The sequence below is a fragment of the Narcine bancroftii genome, chromosome 3 (assembly GCF_036971445.1).
Source record: "Narcine bancroftii isolate sNarBan1 chromosome 3, sNarBan1.hap1, whole genome shotgun sequence".
NCBI lineage: Eukaryota > Metazoa > Chordata > Chondrichthyes > Torpediniformes > Narcinidae > Narcine > Narcine bancroftii.
Window position 1 is genome coordinate 273,971,208 of NC_091471.1, and position 22,456 is coordinate 273,993,663.

Here is a 22,456-nt window from a genome sequence, read left to right on the forward strand (position 1 = left end):
ATTTAAAGGATTTGGAAGAAGCTCTGCGGGGGGTGGGGGGGGGACACAAGTTTATGAGAGAAGATAAAATGGAAGAGTTGCTGTAAAAGAGCAGACTGACCACAAAATAATAAATTACTGTCTCATCTGCTCAACCTTAGAGGTCGGAACAGAAGAAACAATATCCATGTCTTGGTGGTGAGAAAGGGAAATCACTGAGATACTTACGGAATTATTTGCTGACGAAGATTTTAGTGGAGATCTCCTGCTGGATCACGTTCATTGAATTTCCTTTCCGAAACAGCAGATTGGAGATCGATCAAGAGTGTTAATTGTATCTTGTCATTATTTTCAGCAAAAAGAAGAGATTATTCAAGCGACTTGAAAAAGGAAGGACTTGAATTACCAAGGCAATCCCATCAGGTTGGTTGAAGACTTTTGCCCTGAAGCACTTGTGGTGAGAAAAAGTTCCATGAAGTTATAGATATCTTCTTCAAAGGACTCAAACCAGTTACGCAGTATCCGGCACGCTTGCCAATCATTCAGAACAGTGCAGTGACCAAAAAAATGCATTTCAGTCAAGAAAAAAATCAGATATTAAAGACAGGAAGTTGCAACATTTTCAAGTTGAAAGTATGGGGCCCATTCTTAGAATTTTTTTTATAATTGGAAGAATCAATCATTAATGTACGTCCCAAAAATTCTTTGTCTATTCCCTTGGGGTCTCCAGTGATTCTGTCATTGTTAATATTTTTTCTCTTCCTTATGAAAAAAGGGAACCTTGATTAGAGGGATGGGATAGATTAGATTAATTTAGTCCATTAGTTTTTAGGTTTTTCCCCTTTCCTTCTTTTTTTATCTTTATTATCTCTTTATCTTTATTAAATGGTACTGACATGATTGCATACATTATGTTTATTACTAGAATGAGTTATTATAAGTAACTATTAATGTAGTTACGCACATTTTTTTCCTAGTTTTTTCTCCCTTCTGCATGCATTTTCTTGTACACAATTGATTCATTATGTGTTTGTTATTTATTATGTATGCTTAGATGTTAAATGCAATTAAAATATTTTAAAAAAGAAACATTAAACTAAATTGCCAGATGGTGACGATGCTAAAGCAATAGGATAATCCACTTCACTCTCATATCTACATATTACAAGCTCAGGAACAGATCAGAATTCGAAATTGAAAATACAGATTCTAATCATCGTGACTGAAAAAAATCACAAGACAGACCATTGTTAGTAGGAGAGCACCTGCATTTTATTGATTTCTCAGGCTTGACCTTCTCAGTAGCCATTCATTTCATTTCTACACCCCATTCCCTTGCTAACATGTCTGTCCATGGTCTCGTGCATTGCCAGAGTGCCGGCCCACAAATTGGAGGACAATACCTCATCTTCTGCCTGGGCACCCTCCAACCTGATGGCATTACATCGATTTCTTCGGATTCTGTTAAACTTCCCTCCCATTCCTTCTCCCTGTCACCTTTCCCCCACCTCTATCTCTTTTTTCCCTCATTCTCCTTTTACAGAGCTAAAATCAATTCTCCCCTCTCCTCTTAACTAATTAAAATCTTTTATTGGTCTGGACTCCTCCCCTGCCAGTTTTCTTTATTCTGACGCCTTCCTGTTCTTTGCTTAATCCTCGAAGGGCTCAGGACCAAATGTTGGTAATATATTTTTATCTCGTATGGATGCTGCGAGACCAGATGAGTTCCTCCAGCATTTCTATTCAGCCCCAATTGTACACAACTTTGTTCATGACCTCATTCTGAATAACCATCCTCCAGCCTTATTCTGAAAATGGGGACATCCAATTTGTTTTCCTTGATTGCCAGTTATTTTTTCTCCCATTCAGAGAAATATTCTTTCCAAACTTCGTGAATGTTGCATTTTCTTTTTAAACTTTATAAAATCATTTATCATCTCCTCATTTAGCACCCTTCTTAATTTAATTTCCCTTTTATTATTTTTTCATGGAACACTATTCCTTCTTGTAACTGATAATTGGTCTGGATTTTGCATCATTTGCAATACAGAACACTCTGAACATTAAGCTGCTGATAACGATCTGGTCTTCCTCTTTACCAATATCAATTGCAGCCAACTATTACGTTCAGAAGATCTCCAAAAGCTTCAGGCGTTTTTAATGTGCTAAAATGTAAAGTGTAAAATGCACAAAATTGCACCACTTTAAACTTCTCAAAATCAAATGAACACATTTCAGATCTGACGGCTTGCTCAAGAAAGAGGTTAGCTGCTGCCTCATTCACATGCTGATGCTTGAGAAGTGGTTCAGTTCTTAAAAATCTTTCCCTGGTGGCCCTGGGCTAGTGGGAGGGCAGACAAAAAGCAAGAGTGGAAGACTGGAAAGGGGATGGGAAAATTTCCACCACCCCCAGCCAAATGGAATAGGTCCAATAATATCTCATGGTCACATATGATCCAAATTCCCACAATAAACAGTAGCATCAGGCTCACAAGGAATCAAAAGCTATTCAGTGCCCTATAAATCACATCCCTTACATTGGTTTTTTTTCTGTAAAATACATTTCCCCTTATTTCCCCTTTAGGATGTTCCAATCGTTTGCCATTTTGAACAATTTTGCCCAGTTTACTTTATCCCCTGAATTGCTCCAAATTCGCTCTTTTCTAATTTATTACCTTGAAGCAAATTTCCTTTGTGATCATTATAAATATATCTTTCTAATTCCTGTTCTGGCTTATTATACATTTTAAGATTCCTTCCTAGTTGACCTTCTTCAAAAATTAAAATAAATTCAGAGCCCCCAAATTGCATCAAAAGGCATGAATGCATTCAAGATTGCATCCATACCAATATCCTGAAGCGTAAAGCCCTCCAAAAGGTAGTGGTCACAGCCCAGAACATCCTAGGCAAAACCCTCCCCACTATCAAAAACAAATACAGGTAATGGTGACATCAGAGAACAGCAACAATCATCAAGGATCCACATCGCTCTGTTCTACATCAGGAAAGAGCTATAGGTCCCACAAGACTTGCACCACCACACTCAGCAACAGCTGCTACCCCTCTACCATCAGGCTCCTCAAGAACAATCAGGGCTCATTTAAGGACTCTTACTTGTATACTTTATTGCTTTGTTTCTGTATTAAACAATTTGTTTATATTTGTTTGCACATACACATCTCAGCTTGAACACAGTTTTTTGCACTACCAAAAAGCGATAAGGAAAAAAATCTCAGGGTTGCATGAGATGTCATGTAAAAACTCTGACAATTAATCTGAATCACACAGCAAGTTTGTTTTCACATACACGTATTCAATAATATCCCAAATTGTATCAATTATTTCAATTGTTATTTTTGTCAAACATCTTAATTCAACATCATTCACATACTGTATGTCAGTAAAATGCTATCAATGGTGCACTAGCAACCCAACTCCATCACAGATCAGAAAGGCTTAGTAACTGTGTGCCAACATTGAAGGCAGTAATCTAGCATATCACTTTCTCCTGTTTGCAAGATAAACTAATCAAGACACAGTCACCACCTGATTTGCTTGAGGATGCTGACCAACCTAATGAAGCAATGAATCAGATCTACACTTGCATTATGGGAGAAAATAGAACCCTTCATCAAGACTGACAGTGTTGTGGGAAGATCATCAGTAGAACGAGGACAAGATTGGAGGGGTGGACACAGGCCAGTCAGGGAATGTGGACCAGGGAGGTGTGAAGAATAACAGGTAGATGAGGTTGCATGGGCAGATGTCAAAGGGGGAGAGAGGGACAACAACAAAAATCAGGTGAAAGAAGAGGAATCATACAGGATGAAGTTGGACAGATAGAGGAATGGTGATATGTGGAGACAAAGGTCACAGCGCTGGATCCGACAAAAAGATGACAACAGTGATACAATAATTATGTAAAGGCACTGTTTACCACAGCTTACAAACAAATAAAGAATTTCTATATGGTGGGTTACTGTGTGTTTAACGTCCACACGACGATACAATGGGGTAATTAGACTTGAGCAAGGCTCGGAAAGGGCAGGAGCCAGGGTGAAGGTTCATCAGGTGACTGATGACATTGGAGGGATGACAGATGCAGCTCACAACACTGCAATTTTTCAAATCCACCAAAGAAAATCACAACAAGAAATCTGCTCCATAAGTAAAGTGATGGGGGAGAGGGGTAATGGACAAATGGGCCCAAAGAGAGGGGGCCTGTAGGCGAAATGCAGTGGAATAGGATGGACCCAGAGAGAAATGGGTGGAAGAAAGGAGACAAAAAAATGGGGTGGGGAGGATGGTGGGGGAAGAAAGTGATGAATCAAGCTCGAGAAACATTATTCATTCCACATGGCTAGTCTACAGCCCAATGGTATGAACAGTGAGCTTTCCAAATTTCAGGTAATGAGACTCCTCCCTTACTCTGAGCCATTTCCTTTTCTTCCCCCCTCCCAAAATTAATTCCTCAATCAGTTTATACTCATGGAAAGTCATCCTCCTTATGTTAACTTCTTCCAGCCCCATTCTTTTTTACTGTCTGATTTTGAATATTTGCAGAATCGTGCTTTTTATTTTATTTATTTTGAATTTCTAACCATTTTGTTTAAGTGAGCAAGTAATAACTAGCACTGATTATCAGCTGTTTAAATTTTAATGTGCCTTTTCAAAAATTTCCATCAAAAAACAGTTCTATCAACATCTCTTGGTCAACTTATGCAGACAATACAAATTTGAAAAGATAAAATTAATTGAATTTATGTTCCAAATGAACAAAAGAGAGAAAAAATAGTTCAAACAGTCTTCAACACGGTCCAATTAAATACTAATCAGAACCCTTTTGGCTCCTTGATATAGTGTAATGTTTGAATGGTGCCCACTTGCATCTGATAATTTTGCATGGACAATGAGAAATTCCAAAAGGATAGCAATTTTAAAATAGAAGAATTCAGTATATTTTGCTTTATTTAAATTTACATTTCCTGATTGTAACATTGGGGTTACTCAAACTCTTGGATAAAGTTATGAGTATTTAACTGCTTGAATTAAGGGCATTTACAACATTAATGATAATATTCTATGTTCTTTTTCTGTTTTATTAAATAAATGGGTAAAAACAAAGATGGGTAAAATAACAGAAACTTAGCTATGCTTTGAGTACACTTCCTATCAGCACAAAATAATTTTCACATAACATTTAGGAGATTTCTAAATATATAATTTTCACAGTAAACCCATGACCATTAAAATGTGGATTGACCTTCTCCCAATTCAGTTCAGAGAGGAATATAAAAACTTTTTTTTTAATTATTTAAAACAATATCAAATGTCTGTAGTTTTTTTTTCTCCCGAGGAAGTGAAATATATTGAAATACAAATTTTAGGAAGATGTGACAAACCAATTTCCAAATCCCTCTCAAACCAAGTTGGATTTTATTTTATGGACCAAAGAGTGGTTGAGGTGTTACAACTGGCCTGTTTACATTTGCACTAGTAGGCTCACATTCTACTTTATCGAAATAAAAGCTAATACAGTAAAACCCATTATCACTCAAGCACCTGGCAGCCTCAAGCAATCAGCAAAAAATATCAAGGAAAATATATATTTTTTAAATTAAATAAGAATAAAATAACTGTTAAAAAAAACAATGCGCAACTTTAAAATTGTAAAACTAAATGTTCTCTGAAGTAACATAGACTTTTGGTGAAGATGGGAGCAAATATTCAGCCAGCAGAGGGCCTTGGTTATTCTTTGCTCGTGACGGCTATTTGAATAAAGTTGTGAGAAACAGGATGAAGAGCTGGTTGATGCCACTCGCCGTAGGAGTGACTAAAATGACTCCTTATCGCTATTTAGCAAGAGTCACCCCGGACAGAGGTTTTATCTGTAAACTTATGGGGGGGGGGGGGTTAATTATCTCTAATGATATTGTTCTTCTTTCAGGCAGCTCTTTGGGGGGGGGGGGGGGGAAGCGGTGAAGGAACCTGCTGATATAGTGGTTAAATGTTTTCAAAGAATGTGTCTGAAAATAAAGTAAAATCCTTCAAGGTTTATAAATTCATGCAAGTGAAGTTTGTTCAGTGCAAGTGCAGTCTAGTATTTTTGTCTTTTAAACTGTTTATTCTTAATGCTGGTGTAGAAGTTTAGTTAAGTCAGAATCATAATTATTGTGACGAACAAGACAAGAAATTCAGTGTGCACGAAAAGTAAGACAGTGTCTTGTTCATTGATTATTCAGGAATCTGATGGCAGTGGGGGGGGGGGGGGGGGAAGCTGTCCTTGTGCCATTTTGTGCTCGTCTTTAGGCTCCTGTACCTTTTCCCCGACAGTAGCAGAGTGAAGAGGGCATGGCCTGGGTGGTGGAGGTCTTTAAGGATAGAGATTGCTATTTTAAGAAACCTCCTCATGTAAATTTCCTCAATGGAGTGAAGGCTGGTGCCTGTAATGTCGCAAGCTTAATTAACAACCCTCTGGAGTTTATTCTTGTCCTGAGAGTTTATTCTTGTCCTGAGAGTTAGCGCCTCCATACCAGCCAGTGATGCAACCAGCCTGAATGCTCTCCATGGTACACCTGTAGAAGTTTACGAGAGTCTTCGTTGACCTACCAAATCTTCTCAGACACCTCACAAAATATAGCTGCCAGCGAGCCTTCTTTGTCTCAAGCAACTGGAAAATACATTTAACCAGCATCAACCAGTCCCCTTAGGTGCCGGATACCTGGGGTTTTATTGTAATCTGTGTTTAATACAAATTATTGTCAATGGGGAAAGAGAATGGACTGGAAGTTTTTGCATAGGACAAGATGGTATTCAACAAATTGCAGCACAATATTGTCATGAACAAAACATTCACATTCACAAAGCAAAACAGTCACATGTCATGAGCTGCATCTTTCCAGAGAATAGTATGCAAGCTCCCATGGGCAATCACTTGAATCTTTCACAAGGACTACATACAACACAAAGAAATTTAAAAAATGAATTTATGTACAGCACCTTGCTTAACTGCAGTTCCTTCCAAGGGTCATTAGCAAGTTAAAACACAAAATGCTGGAGAAGCTCAGCAGGTCAAACAGTGGCCTTTAGTGTCAAACAGTCTCCAAATAGTCAGCAAGACTCCACATCAATGTAATTGTGATATAATATTCTATTTTAGAAAAGTTATAGAATAAATACTAGCCAGCATTTCAGGAGAACCCATTTGTCCCTCTTTTATTAAACAGTATCATTTTTACATCTGGCCTCAAAGTTGGTTTGTAACAGTTGATCAGATGTCTTCCACCTCCACTAGATGATGCAGTAGTTAACTAAATAGAGTGCAAGCCTAAAATAATTGCTCACATTTAGCAAATAAAGTTCATGCTACAACCTACAAATTCCAACCAAGAAAACACTATTGGAAAGAACGACTTGAATGTTTTAAACTATAGTCATCGTTTCCTGAAAAAGTGGATCTATAAACTGAAACAGAAAGCTAAAGGAACTTTGCCAATGAATGTTTGTTCCTTGAATCAACAGTCACATTTTTTTAAAATTAAAAAGTATCGATTTCAGCAAAAGGACACAAATCTTTCTCAGCAAATCATTGAAGTCTTTACTTGATGTCCTGGAATGTAACCTTTTAAAAAACAAAACCAAGGATTCACTTTCACTATAGCTTTACTTTGCAAATATGCATCATGCTCTTGAATCCAAAACTTTCCCTCAAACTTCTAGTTGCTCCAAGAACTTGACTGACACTTTTAGATGCCTTCCATAAAAAAAAATACAAAATAGGAAAGGAATTTAATTTGGCAAATGCTCATATCATTGCTGCTTTCCTGATTTAATTTCAGTTAACACTAGGTGGCGCTTGGAGAAATTCTTGAGTCAGTTGCCAAATTCTGCTCCAACTAAACAGAGGCACAAGTTGTCACTCATTTCCAAGAATGGTAAAACCTGGAAATATTTCCATATTACATACAAGAATGGTAACTTCAGAGCTCGTGGGGCCAGGTGAAATAAAATTACACACTAGCTTTGCAGGACAGAAACAGGCCTTACAGCCCACCCTTGTACTGAGCCCAGAGTCCAAGCTTCCCATTGAACACCCACTTACCTTAATCCATTTTGTCCCCATTCTCCTCACATTCTCAATAACTCTCACCAGTTTTTACCACCTATCCATGCACAGAAGGCAGCTTATGGAGGCCAACTGACCTATTAACCAGTACATCTTTGGAATGTGGGAGGAAATTGGAGGACTGGGAAGAAATTCAGTCACAGGGAGAATGTGCCCCATAGGCAATGCCCAAAGTCAGGATTGAAGCCAGGTCTCTGCTCCTGCAAGGCAACAGGTCTTCTAACTGCATCACAATTCATCTGTTTATACACTATTGCACAGGTGAAAATTAATTGAAATTATACAAAAATACTATAAATGTATAGTGAAATCAATCCAAATTCTGCTGGAAATACACAAGTATGACTTGCAATTGCATTTGATTTAAGTCAATTGTAATGGATAACCAGAGGTTACAACTTTTGCATTTTGAAACTTTTATACACCACCAATCAGATGACCTTACCAGCTTATTTCCAGTGTAATGCATACATCATACTATTGCCTACGCTTCGTCATATACATCCTCCCTCAAGATCCCTGGTTAACATGCCTTTCCTTCCCACTTCCAAACATATTCAACCAGAAACATTGATTCATTTTCCAAATGCTGTCTGGCCTACTGACTGTATGCAACATTTTCAGTTTTTAATATCCTGCTTGAGAAATCTTATAATCCAAATTACCAGCAAACTATTCTCAATTCCCTTCCGAAAACATCAATTCAGTTCATGAAGGACTCGCACAGGCTGCGAGCTGCTGGCAACTGGTGGCCAAAGGACTCACACTGTGCTGGGGTTTGCTGGAGACTCCCTGGTAATCAGTATCAGGACGGGGATCTGTAAAGGTTGTCGGAGGCAAGATCGCCCCAAGGACCTCGGGTGCTGACAGCTTCATGAACATATTGGAGGTTCTGAACTGTGAGCTCAGGTTCCCCAATGGATCAGACAGGAGACTGCGTGGCTGCAGAAGCATTGGCACATTCAATGTCTCTGAAGTAATACAGAAATGATGGAGAAACTCAGTAGATCCTGCAGCAGTTTCTCCAGCATTTATGTGTATTGCACTCAGTTAAACAAGAAAGTCTGAAGATGCTGGAGCTGAGTCTCTCACATCCCTGAAAGGGGTCTCTTTTTCTTTTTGGTGGGGATGTCTGGCTATGTTAGTGACACCTCTTTGCATGCGTTTATGACAACCATAGTTGACAATTTTTGTGTATTATTACATGACAATAAAAGAATCTTGATTCCAACATTATCACCCAATTAATTAGACCATAACAACTTGCCAGATAAATACAATTTTCTCTCATATTCATTCAAGGGATGTGGGGATTACAAGTTGAGCCAGCATTTAATTGGTAAGTGTCATTTTAACTGCTGCAGCATAAATTGCATAGAAATTTTTAAATCCAATTATGTTTCTTCACGAGATTTCCAGCATAGTAGTCCTTTTTTCCCCAATCTATATGAAGGAGGAAAATAGGGACCAATGGGCACATTATTACAATAGGCTATTGGTTTCAACCAAGGACTGGAAATGTTCAGATGAGTTAGCATGTGAGGAAGGGGTGTCAGGGTGCTGGTGCTTCATTAACACTGTCTTGAAGTGTTCTGTGTACTCGGTAAACCGGCTTATATATCACAACGCCTGCACACTTCCCTGCTTCACTCCATCGGAGGGTGGCAGCTCGCGCATGCGCGGGGCGGGGAGGACACTTTCTGGCAGAAGGCACCCCCCCTCCCTCCCCCTATACATTGTACAGGGCCCATTATGTGGCAGGCGGGTGGCCGCTCGGGCCCCGGCTCATGTTACCCAGGAACGAAGGCGCCTGCCACCCAGCCTCAGCTCAACCCTCACCTGGCCGCCCACCGCCAGCTGCCAACGGGGCTCACCCGTGCGACGTCCTCGCCGAGCGGCGGGAGGAGGTTTACTCACCGGCAACTTGGGGAGAATCTCGGCCGAACAGCGGTGGCAGAAATAGCGAGACTGCGAGGAAGCCTCCGCCATGTTCACGTAACTCGGCCAGAGTGACGTTCGGTACGGGTGCCCAGGCGTGTCCAATTATTACCTCATACGCCGACTGTGACGTGCCCGGCACCTGTCAATCACATCAGGACGCCGTGTCTCCGCTCTGGTCCCAGCGCAGCATCGGGCGCTCTGCAAAAACGACATCTGTGGCTGGGGGATCCGAGTTAATGCACGAAGTGGCTGACATTCAAGTGGAACTGGGTAAAAAGGCAAAGGGTCCATTCGTGTCACCTCATCCTACATTGAGAATGTAACATACATGAAATGCTTTAACTTTGTCCACAGTGCAAAGTGTGTTGGCAGAAATGAAAGCTGGAAATGCCAGGGACATTCTGTAAGAAGAGAAACTGTGGGAAGGCAATGACCTTTCATAGCAACAAAAAGAAAATATCAAACAAGTGAAAAAGAAAGTCTGCAGACCCTGTGATTATAGCTAATGCAGCAAAGTGCTGGAGAAACCCAGCAGGTCTCGCAGCATCTGTGGTAGGCAAAGATAGATCACCAATGTTTCGGGCCTGAACCCTTCATCAGTGCAGTGGAGGACTCTGAAGCCCCAGGCGTTGGTGATCTATCTTTGCCTCCTGTGGGACCTGAAAATCACAATTACAGCTTCTGCAGACTTTCGTGTTCCACTCCATTCGGATGCTCTACCGCGAAATCTCTCCGAGGGATGCCTACCCTGAAAAGATTCTCCTCCTCTCTTCAAGGGGAGTTTGGGGAAAGCCTCTTTCTGCTGCTCTCAAGCTCTACCACCCTGTAGTCGCCCAGACTCGCTGCCACAGCCACATGTCCTTCCTGGCATCTTGCCTCATGCTTTCCTGCTCTGTTTTCAGCCCTCTTGAGTTTGGACCACACAAGGATCTCTGGTACCTGCGCTACAGTGACCGCAACCCCTCTCAAAAATCTCAGGGACCTATGCAACAATGGCTTTTTGACGAAGTGCTGAACATTGGTCATATGTGTATCTTTGCCTCCTATGGATGCTGTGGGACATGCTGAATTTCTCCAGCACTTTTGTGTATCAAGTTGTTCAGAAATTAAGGTGAGGTGGGATGGCAAAGAGACCAAAGGTTGCATCTGTGATGGGTTGGAAACCATTTTAACAAATGGCAGCAGTGCCAGCTAATGTTGTGCAGAATGCCTCCATTGACAAAATGGTTCAGAGAGAACAGAAAGTTTGTGAAAGGTTTGAGACCTAGAGAGTGATGATGGTGCCAAATGAGAGGTTGTCAAGATATTGGTGAATATAACAAATGGTATCAGACTCACCCAGACTATCAACTGGCTGGTACAGAGGTTTACAGTTCCATTCTCTTTAACCTTGCACCCCTTCACTTCCGTCATTGTAATTTTCTTTCGGTGGTGTGCCTCAATGTCTCTAATTCCAATTTTAGCCTTCATGTCCTTGCTTGCCTCCTTTCAGACATTGTCTCCGTCTTCCCCCATCCTGCCTTTTTTTGCTTGTCTGCTTTCTCCTAAATGGCCATCAATTTCAATTCCTCATCCCATTCCCTTGCTGACATATCTGTCAATGGTCTCGTGCACTGCCAGACTAAGACCACCTACAAATTGTTCCTACAATACCTCATCTTCCATCTAGACACCTTCCAACTGTATAGCATTAACATTGACTTTCATTAAACCCTCTCCATCTTTGTTCCCCTGACTCCATTTCCCCAGCACTCGCGCTCTCTCTCTCATTCTCTCTCTCTCTCTCTCTCTTCCCTTTTCCCTCTGTCTCCTTTCACAGAGCCAAAATCAATTCTCACCTTTCCTCTTATCATGTCCAATTAATACCTTTTGTTTGTTGGTCTGGAGCCAGGGATGGGCAACCTTTTAATTTCGGCCCATCGGAGGTGTAGATTAATTGGCCAGCCAGACTCATGGGCCAAAATGGCCTGTTACCATGCTGTATATCTCAATTAAAAATTAAAATGTTGCCCACCCCGTTGGACTCTTTCCCATCCCTATGTCCACCTTTCTCTCAGTTTTTATTGAGGCGCTTGCCTGCTTTTTTGCTTTACACCTTGAAAAAGGGCTAGAGGTTGAAACCTTGTTCGCTTATCTTTACCTCCAATTGATGCTAAGAGACCAGCTGAGTTCCTCCATTATTTCTGTGTAATTTTACTACAATCGCAGCATTTGCAGACTTCCATGTTTCACTTCACCGATCCCCTACCTGTTCCTGTCTTCGACCTTCACCCCTTTCTACCCATCTTTCCTCACCCTTCCTTGGCCCATCTGTCACCCAGAGGCACTTATCTCACCCCTCCAGTTTGCCTCTTTACACCAGCGATCTTCCTTCTCCACTCTCAGTCTTAATGCAGAGTCTTGGCCTGACATGTCAACAACTCCTATACCCCCACAGATGCTGCTGACCTGCAGCAGTTTGTATTTCAGAATCACAGTCAGGTTTATTGGCGTGAACATATGTCATTAAATTTGTTGTCTTGCGGGAATAGGAGCAGCATTACGATAAAATTACAATTACATAAATACAAGATTCAAAAAAAAAGTGAGGTAATGTCCATAGGTTCATTGTCCATTCAGAAATCTGCTGACGGAGGGGATGATGCTGTTTTTGGAATGTTGAGTGCTCGGCTTCAGGCTCTTCCCTGATAGTGGCAGTGAGAAAAGCACATGACCTGGGTGGTGGGGATATTTGATGATAGATGCTGCTTTCTTGAGGCCCCACTTGTTAAGATGTCATAATGGAGGGAAGACTAGCCTTTCTCTGTCCTATGCACTGCGCCTCCATCTGCTTTGCTCCAGATTACATCATGCGGCCTCTTTTTTTTGTGTTTGAGGCAGGTTGCTTACATTTTCCCCATTGAACACCATCAAGACGAATGTACTCAATTGGGAGTTTTGCCGTTTCTTGTCCACTGCTTCAAACTGTTTTGTGCCTTTTATATCTCTTGCCTTTTGTCTTTGAATGAATGAAAGTGTTGTCTTATTGTTGTTTTAGTGCCTTCATGTGGGACTGGCTTTGTTCTCTTGTGCTTTTCATGTGTTTCTGTATTCTTTAACTTGTTTCACAACTTTGTGTCTCAGAGATTTCTCATTGTTTCCTTTCTTCTTGTAGGGTTTTACAGCCTGATGCCCCTCTTCCTTTTTCCCTCCTTCATAGGTTTGCTAATCCTGTTTACCTCTGTCTGAACTTGTTAGTGTGGGGATTGTTATCACCCTGGAGTATTGACCATCCATGCTTAACTAACAAAAGGATGGAACAGGCTTGGAAAAACATCTATAATCACAAAATGTTGAGTCCGCAGGATAGAATAATAGAGAAAATAGAGATTGAGATAAAGCTAGCCAAGATAAAAGTAATAAGTATTTTCAATTTTAATATAAGTTACAGGCCCTTCTGGGCCACAAGCTGTGCCACCCAATTGCACCAAGTTAACCTATATCCCCCATACATTTTTGAAGGGTGGGAGAAAACCACGAAGACATGGGGGGGATGTAGAAACTCCTTACAGACAGCACTGGATTCGTACCTAGGTCGCTGGCGGTGTAACAGGTGTTAGTTACGCTAACCGTAAAATATCTATAGATATATTTTAAAATGTTTTAAAAAGTGAGCATTTGTCCAATAGGAAATATGTCTAAGAAGTTAATGACCGAGAATGAGATAAATACATATTTTGTATTTGTTTTATTCTAAGTGACATCTAATCAAACGTTGAAAATGAGAAAGGACTGAGGAAAACTGTAATCGACGAGGCAACAGTACTGAAGCCGAAGGCTAGCAAGTTTAAGAGTCCTGATGGACCTATTTCTGGGGTCTTGGATGCGATGAGTGAGAGGGTTCATGTGTTGGTTTTAATTTTCAAAAATTCTCTGAATTAGGATCCAATGGGTTGAAAAACAGCAAATATTGTATACAGAAACTGCAGGTCAGTTAACTTCTATTTTGAAGGGGGAAATTGGACACTAAAAAAAATTGCAGGTTAATAGCATAGGTCAACTTGGTTTTGTGAGAGGAAAATAATGCTTAACCAATTTATGTAGAGTGTTTGGAAGAATTACCCCTGCTGTGGATAAAGGGGAAACCAGTGGATCTGCTTTGAATTAAGGCATTTGATAGGGTGACACACCAGGATTATTAAGAAAAATAAAAGCTCATGGTTAATGAGATAGCATATATGGAGCAGTCTGCTTGAATGTTCTAGAAACCTAGGTGGCTGATGGTTTAAATATATGATTGGTAAGCCACAAGGCAGACTGTCTTAGGGCAAGACTAGCTGCTCGTAGCAGTGCTTCTTACAATAATGGAGTGCTCACACTTTGCAAATTGATTAAAACATTGCTTTGCAATAGGCTATTGGTTTCAACCAAGGACTGGTTTTCGTGTTTGCTTTCAAGCAACCTCAGGTCCACTTTAACAGATTCTTGATGCTCACCATGGGTAGAGATAGACTGACAACCTTGCTTCTGTTCCCTGTACAATTACACTATGCAAAGGATAAACTCTGGTTGTACCAACATTTGAAATCATAAATTTTCCAAAAGGTCATGGTTGATGCAAAATACTAGAAAGATGTAAGGAGGCTAATGGGGACTGTCACTCATTTGTACTTGTTATTGCAGATACAGAGACATACCTCATGCAATGATGACATTGTTTTGCTATAATTTTTTTTTTAAGTCCTGATCTGTTTTAAAATTATATTATCCCTCTTTAGTTTTAAAAAGAAACTTGAATGTGTTAAATATTATTGAATTATGTATAGCGCACTGGTTCTCGATCTTTTTCTTCCCACTCACATCCCACTTTGAGTAATCCCTGTGCCATCGGTGCTCTGTGATTAGTAAGAGATTGCTTAAGGTGGGACGTGAGTGGGAAAGGAAGGTTGAGACCCAATTGTTACTGAAATATTTTCCTTGAGAAAAATTATCATTTGCCCATTTCCTTTGGAGTTCTGAAACCGTGCACATAACGAGACCATTAGGTACGATTAAAACAGTGGTTTGCAAACTTCTTTTTTCCAACATACCACCTTGAGCAATTCCTTGAGCACCTATTGGCATAGGGAATACTTAAAGTGGTATATGTGAGTGGAAAGAAAAAGGTTGAGAAGCACTGGTATAGCATTAAATGCCATATGAAAATATTTAATGGGGCAGCTATTTGTGGTAGTTCATTTAGAAATAGAGCCAAAGGTTTTAAAATAAAACATTGAAATTCCATTATTTTAATGTTTTATGCAGTGACAGGAGTCTGGATTTTAATGACATTTTTAAAATTTAAAACATACATCTTATTCATAAAAATCTGCTGGGAATTTAATATGAAAAGTACATTTCCTTTGCATTCATACACTCAGGAAACCAATGCATTCTACTTACAAAGTACCAATGCCATTGGCCCTTGTTAATTACTTATGAACTTGTGTGTCAAACGCAGAATGAAAAATTACTGTGAGCCAAGACCGATTAGAGATGACAGCTTTCTTTCCCTGATGGACATGAGTAAAACCTATTTAGTAATTGTCACTCTTACCAAACTAGCACTTTCTTTCACAAGGTATAAAACATTCTCAGACAAAAGTTCTTGGAGCTAGATTCCATATAACCATATAACCACTTACAGCACAGAACAGGCCATTTCGGCCCTACTAGTCCATGCCGTAACAAATCCCCACCCTCCTAGTCCCACTGACCAGCACCCGGTCCATACCCCTCCAGTCCTCTCCTATCCATGTAACTATCTAGTCTTTCCTTAAATGTAACCAATGATCCCGCCTCGACCACGTCTGTCGAAGCTCATTCCACATCCCCACCACCCTTTGAGTAAAGAAATTTCCCCTCATGTTCCCCTTATCATTTTCCCCCATCTTAAACCATGCCCTCTAGTTTGAATCTCCCCCACTCTTAATTGAAAAAGCCTATCCACGTTTACTCTGTCTGTCCCTTTTAAAATCTTAAATACCTCTATCAAGTCCCCTCTCAATCTTCTATGTTCCAGAGAAAAAAGCCCCAGTCTGCACAACCTTTCCCTGTAACTCAAACCTTGAAATCCTGTCAACATTCTCGTGAACCTTCTCTGCACTCTCTCTATTTTGTTTATATCTTTCCTATAATTTGGTGACCAAAATTCAATTTATTGTATTGTATAGTAATAAAACAGTGTCATATTATATGAAATTTAGTTTTTCCCTCTTTAAGGTAGACAATTCACCACTGGCAGGAATTGCCTAAGCATCTCTTACAGTTTTACAGTCAGACTTACAGTATTGTATGTACTCAGAGCCCAAACCAAACAGAACAAAGTCACAATCATACAGCTGATACAGAACCCTGGAGATTTTCCTTTCATTCTCTTAAAGGGGAAAAATAGTAAAACAAGTTCAGCTGCCAATTCTCAGTGGTATTTTCTTGTTTGAACTCTACACAGCCAATAGCTAAAATAGCCAAAAGAAAAAATCTACCCGATGGGTCAGACTCTTGTTGAACCATATCATTACATAATGTGGTTCTGCTTTTCTACAATAAATATTTTCTTTAGGAAAAGATATTTTTTTAAAAAAAACTACAAAATCTTTAAGAAACAACCAACCAATGTTAATTTTAACACAATCCCTTTGTGACAAATTTTTATTTTTAACTGTTCTGTAAAATTAAATGTAAAAATTTACATATCTCTCAGTGCCTTAATAAAATAAATCAAGAGCTACATTGTTAATGTTTCCAATAAAATTTGCTTTATCATTAAGTGTATGGTGAATAATGTGTACATCATTTTACATTTAAAACTTTTTTGCTGAATTTGAAACACTTTTGTGTAAATTTGTTACTAACTGGATCTTAACAAACATCAATGATATTCAAAGCAATAATTGAGCAATAGAGCTAGGACAATGAAGGTAGGTGAAATTAGTCTTATAAATGCTGCCTTTAATTTTAAATGTTGATACTTTAATTTGGTGAAATAAAGATTGTGCGATTGCATTTGTCAACATGCCTGTGGAAGGCGCTTTAAGCCTGGAGAATAATATTTCTGTGGTTGAATACAAATGGAATCAAAAGTATTCCTGTAAACTTGATCACACAGAGCTGAAATGACAACACTGAGCATTGGCTGAGTCTTCTTTGGCTTGGCTTCGCGGACGAAGATTTATGGAGGGGGTAAAAAGTCCACGTCAGCTGCAGGCTCGTTTGTGGCTGACAAGTCCGATGCGGGACAGGCAGACACGATTGCAGCGGTTGCAAGGGAAAATTGGTTGGTTGGGGTTGGGTGTTGGGTTTTTCCTCCTTTGCCTTTTGTCAGTGAGGTGGGCTCTGCGGTCTTCTTCAAAGGAGGTTGCTGCCCGCCAAACTGTGAGGCGCCAAGATGCACGGTTTGAGGCGTTATCAGCCCACTGGTGGTGGTCAATGTGGCAGGCACCAAGAGATTTCTTTAGGCAGTCCTTGTACCTTTTCTTTGGTGCACCTCTGTCACGGTGGCCAGTGGAGAGCTCGCCATATAACACGATCCTGCTTTGCGGAAACTGCCAAAATGTTTGGCCTGGAAGTCAGCCTGAAGAAAACTGAGGTCCTCCATCAGCCAGCTCCCCACCATGACTACCAGCCCCCCCACATCTCCATCGGGCACACAAAACTCAAAACGGTCAACCAGTTTACCTATCTCGGCTGCACCATTTCATCAGATGCAAGGATCGACAATGAGATAGACAACAGACTCGCCAAGGCAAATAGCGCCTTTGGAAGACTACACAAAAGAGTCTGGAAAAACAACCAACTGAAAAACCTCACAAAGATAAGCGTATACAGAGCTGTTGTCATACCCACACTCCTGTTCGGCTCCGAATCATGGGTCCTCTACCAGCACCACCTACGGCTCCTAGAACGCTTCCACCAGCGTTGTCTCCGCTCCATCCTCAACATCCATTGGAGCGCTTACACCCCTAACGTCGAAGTACTCGAGATGGCAGAGGTCGACAGCATCGAGTCCACGCTGCTGAAGATCCAGCTGCGCTGGATGGGTCACGTCTCCAGAATGGAGGACCATCGCCTTCCCATTGGCTGAGTAAAGACTAAAAATAAGCTCAGTCCATTTAATCAAAAATATATGTACAGTATGTGAAATGTGATGTATCATAAAGACTGATGATATCTGATACACATCTCTATTCATGTTTCAACATTACAGGCCCATGCCTCTTTTATTCTCTTGAATTTCTACATCAAGCTTCACCTCAAAAAAAAGTTCTCATGTCTGTGCTGCCACATATTAATAATGCATCGTCAGGTAACCAGGTTTCATTGAAAACATTTTGTGTCCAATGCTTTAATATGCACCAGCATTACTCATTTCAGGACAACTGCATAAAATTATTGTGAAATCCCTCACTTATTATTACACTTAAGGTAAGCGATTCCTCGTTGTACTCCTGAACTTGAAGATGATATCGACCATGATCAACAAAAGATCATTTATCCTGCCAGATGTGCATTGAACATAAAAGCACATTGTTAATATCAATATAGTAAAATCTATGATATCTGGAATTCAAGCACATAGCAAAAAAATGAAGGAAAATCTTTTTTTAAAATTAGAATAAATAAAATAGGTAAAAGATACACACGTTTAAAATTATAAAAGTAAATTTTCTTTGAAGTAATACATAAACCTTTGGTGAAGATGGGAGCAAACATTCAGCCAGCAGAGGGAGGGCTTTGGTCGGGCTTTGCTCACACCAGCTGTTTGGATAAAGTTGTGTGATGAGGAGCTGGTCGATGCTGCCCACTGTTGGGTTGACTCTCTTAAAGTGTCTCCTTATTCCCACTTAGCAAGAGTCGACCTGGTCGGAGGCTTTATCTGTCAACTGGGGGAGTGGGAGTTATTGTATATAATGTATTTGTTCAGGTTGGAGGGGGAGAGGGACGATCCTGCAGAAGCAGCCATGTTAAACGTTTTCAAAGAATGTGCCTGAAAATAAAGTAAAATGCTTTAAGGTTTATATATTCATTCAAGTGAAGTTTGCTCAATGTAAATATAGTATTTTTCGTCTTTTAAGCTGTTTATTCTTAATGCAGACACATTAGTTATCCATTCGAAGAGTACGTCTTGAGCAACCAGAAAATAGACTTATCTGATATCTAACGATTCCTGTAGGTGTCGGATACTAGGGTCTTTACTGTAATAAAAGAGAGGTCCTGGGATTAACATGATGTCTCATCTGATAGCCATAGAATTTCATTAAACTTTAATTCAATAAATTTGGAATTTTAAAAAAATTCATGGAAATCATGAAGCTATCAAATTTTCATAAAAATTCTTATGGTTTGCAAATAAATAACATTCAATGTAATTCTCTACCCAGCCTCTAAAATCTCTCCTTTAAATGGCTGCAGAAAGACAGGACTTGAAGACAATTCCCACTAAAAAATATAATTTGTTAGTATTGATTTATTCTAAGATCTATTTTCTCTCATGTGCCCATCAATTTCTACCCCACTGCCACCACCACCCCCCCCCAACACCCCCCACTCTCCCCCCGATTCTTCTGGTACCCACATAAAAGAAAACAAGTTTTATGAGGGAAGGTTAGCAGAGCTAGGAATTTTCCCTTTGGAGCAAAGAAGGATGAGGGGTAACTTAATAAAGTTATAAGAGACTTAAGTAAGGTGGATAGCCAATACCTTTTTCACAGGATGGAATAGCAAACATCAGAGGACATCTGTACTGTGACGGATTATGTTATATTTTATATTGTATATAGATATGTTTTTGGAAGATAAATTGTTGCATTTCTTTTTAGTGTAGGTCACAAAAAGAAACAAAACACTTCACAACACAGATCTCATTTAAAATGCCAGAGCCCTGCTCAAGCCAGACAGTCCAGGCTCCAAGTGCTTTTGAAAAAAACTTTGAAGAATGCCTATAGAGACTTCCCAAGTAAGTGTTAATTGGACATGCCGTGGAGTAATGGATTAGTGTTTTGGAAAGCAACAGATGAACGGACTCAGAAGATTATGTGTGGTGCTGCAGTCTGCCTGAATGCAGTTTGCTGTTCTAGGAAGGTCATGTGGTTTTGCAAGCAGAGAGAGTCAAACAGATTTTTCTCTGAGAGAGAGAGAGAGATATTTCAGTTCTACAGTTCAGCAGCACCAGCTGGGACTGGAACATGACAAGCTGGCAAACTTGTTTGAAACCCCATTTTGAAGATGGGATGTGAGTTCTTAGTTCAGCCTGTTCAAAGCCCTTGTGGTCCATACAAGAGGAGATGGCTGGCTGTATAATGCTTCACGTGAGATAAGGGAAACTGAAAAGGAACCTGTGGTGACCTGAAAGAAAGAGGTTATTATCTGGAAAACCCTAAGGGGGCATGGTTCTTCAGCAAGACACTGAAGTGGTTGATTGGAAGGAAACAATTTGTGTCTAATGAGCAACAAATCTCTCTCTGAAAACCAACAAGTACCTTTCTGACTGGTAACCATTAACCTTTCAAGCACCAAAGCCTGGTGAAGATTCATAAATGTTAAATTCTGTGCACAGTATAAGAATTGCCTGATACCAGTGAACTTGGAGGAGTGAGAAGTGAGATTGGACTGTGAATCAAAGAACTTTTCTGAAGTTATATACACACATTACATACACTTGTGCTTACAATTAGAAGGGGGTTATTAATAGTAATAAGTTAGAGTTTGATCATGTTTTAATGTTTAAAGATAATTAAAAGTAACTTTTGTTTAAGTAACCATTGGTCTTATTGAATTCCTATTGCTGCTGGGTTTTGGGGTCTTCTGGCTTGTCACAATGTGAAATGATGGCAGGAAGGTTCAGAGAGTTATGGGTGCCTTGATGGTGGCGGAGGCTGAAACAATAGGGGCATTTAAGAGACTGACACAGGCACATGGATGAAGAAAAATATAAGGTTACGAGGTAGGAAGGGTTTAGTATTTTTTTGGTAGGAATATATAGGCCACCACAGCATCAAGGGCTGAAGGGCCTGTACTGTGCCATAATGTTCTATGTTCTAAAAGTAGGAGTGATTTACAGTTGCCACTTAACCTGCACTTTTGAGATGGGCAAGGAAACTGACTTAAATCACAGGGATCCAAGTTCTGGAGCTATGAAAACAACCCCAGCTGCTGCTCCACTGTAGGTTATTGCTGGGTATCACAGCCCATCAGCGTGCAGCATAAACCTATCATTTTAATTCTCCACATTACTGTCATTCTGATTTTTTGCTAATTGGCCTTCTGCACTGTTCTAATGAAGCCGAAGAAATGGCATATCATCTTTTCATTGTACATTTCACAGCTTTCCAGACTTGGTGTTAAAGTTCAGAAATTTCAATGCGAGGCGTGCCGTATACAAAACGTGCTGGAGCAACTTAGTGGGTCACGCAGCATCCAAAAGAAGAAAAGGGTAACCACCGTTGGATACCCTTTACTCCCTATGGATGCTGTGTGGCCTGCTGAGTTTTTGAAGCGTATTGGTGCATCACAGTTGACTCCAGCATCAACTGGGAGACACTCGTCAACTTTCTTTTAAATCATAGAAATGAGAAATAAGAAATCAAAACAAATGTCTGAAATCTGAAATAAAACTGGAAAGCCAACAGAAATATAGGGAACTGGTGGGGAATTGGAATTAGTGTGACAGGAAGATTGGTTGATTCTGGGAGCTGTGGACATTTCATGGAGGGAAAAGGGAAAAACAACCAAAAAGTTAATAGAAAAGAAACATTTAAAACAGAAGCAAAAAAAAAACTAAGAACCAAGGGAAGGTTCAAAGTCTCAAAGTGTCTCTAGATATTTTTAAGACAAGATAGATCTAAACTTGATAAGCAAGAGAATGAAAGGTTAATGAAGATATCTAGAATGAAGAGTTCGGTTGACAATCAGGATAATTAGGATCTTATTAATGAAGCAGACTTTACAGCAGCCAATCTCAACCATATACTAGCTCAACCCCTCTTGGGTCTCTGCTCATAGTTATGAGCCCCCTTCCCTGATTTGTTTTTGAAGAGGTGATAAAACAAGTTGGTGGTGGTAGAGCAGTGGATGTGGTACATATGAATTTTAGTAAATCATTTGACAATGTTCCCCATGGTACATCCCAGAAAGTCATGAAACATGGGTTGCATAGAAACGTGGCTTGGATTTGGAATTGGCATCCACGGAAGGCAGAGTTTAATAGTAGATGGAGCATATTCTGCTTGGCATTTGGGGACTAATGGTATTCGGCAGGGATCTATTCTGGTCCCCCCCTTATAAATGACTTGGATGAGTATATGGAGGACTGGGTTTGTAAGTTTACAGATGAAGTGAAAGGAGGAAGTGTTGTGGATCATGTAGAAGGTTACTGTAGGTTACAATGCCACATAG

At 40.0% G+C, this 22,456-nt stretch overlaps 1 protein-coding gene across 1 annotated transcript in view; it reads right to left on the minus strand.

The window, feature by feature from the left end:
- The window catches only part of rnf126 (ring finger protein 126), a 57,391-nt gene extending 47,254 nt beyond the window's left edge, over window positions 1-10,137 (minus strand). The window contains exon 1 of the mRNA XM_069928171.1: window positions 10,022-10,137. Coding sequence (XP_069784272.1) covers window positions 10,022-10,093 — 72 coding nt within the window. The 5' untranslated portion in view covers window positions 10,094-10,137. The remainder of the gene's footprint in view (window positions 1-10,021) is intronic.
- Window positions 10,138-22,456: the final 12,319 nt, after the last annotated feature.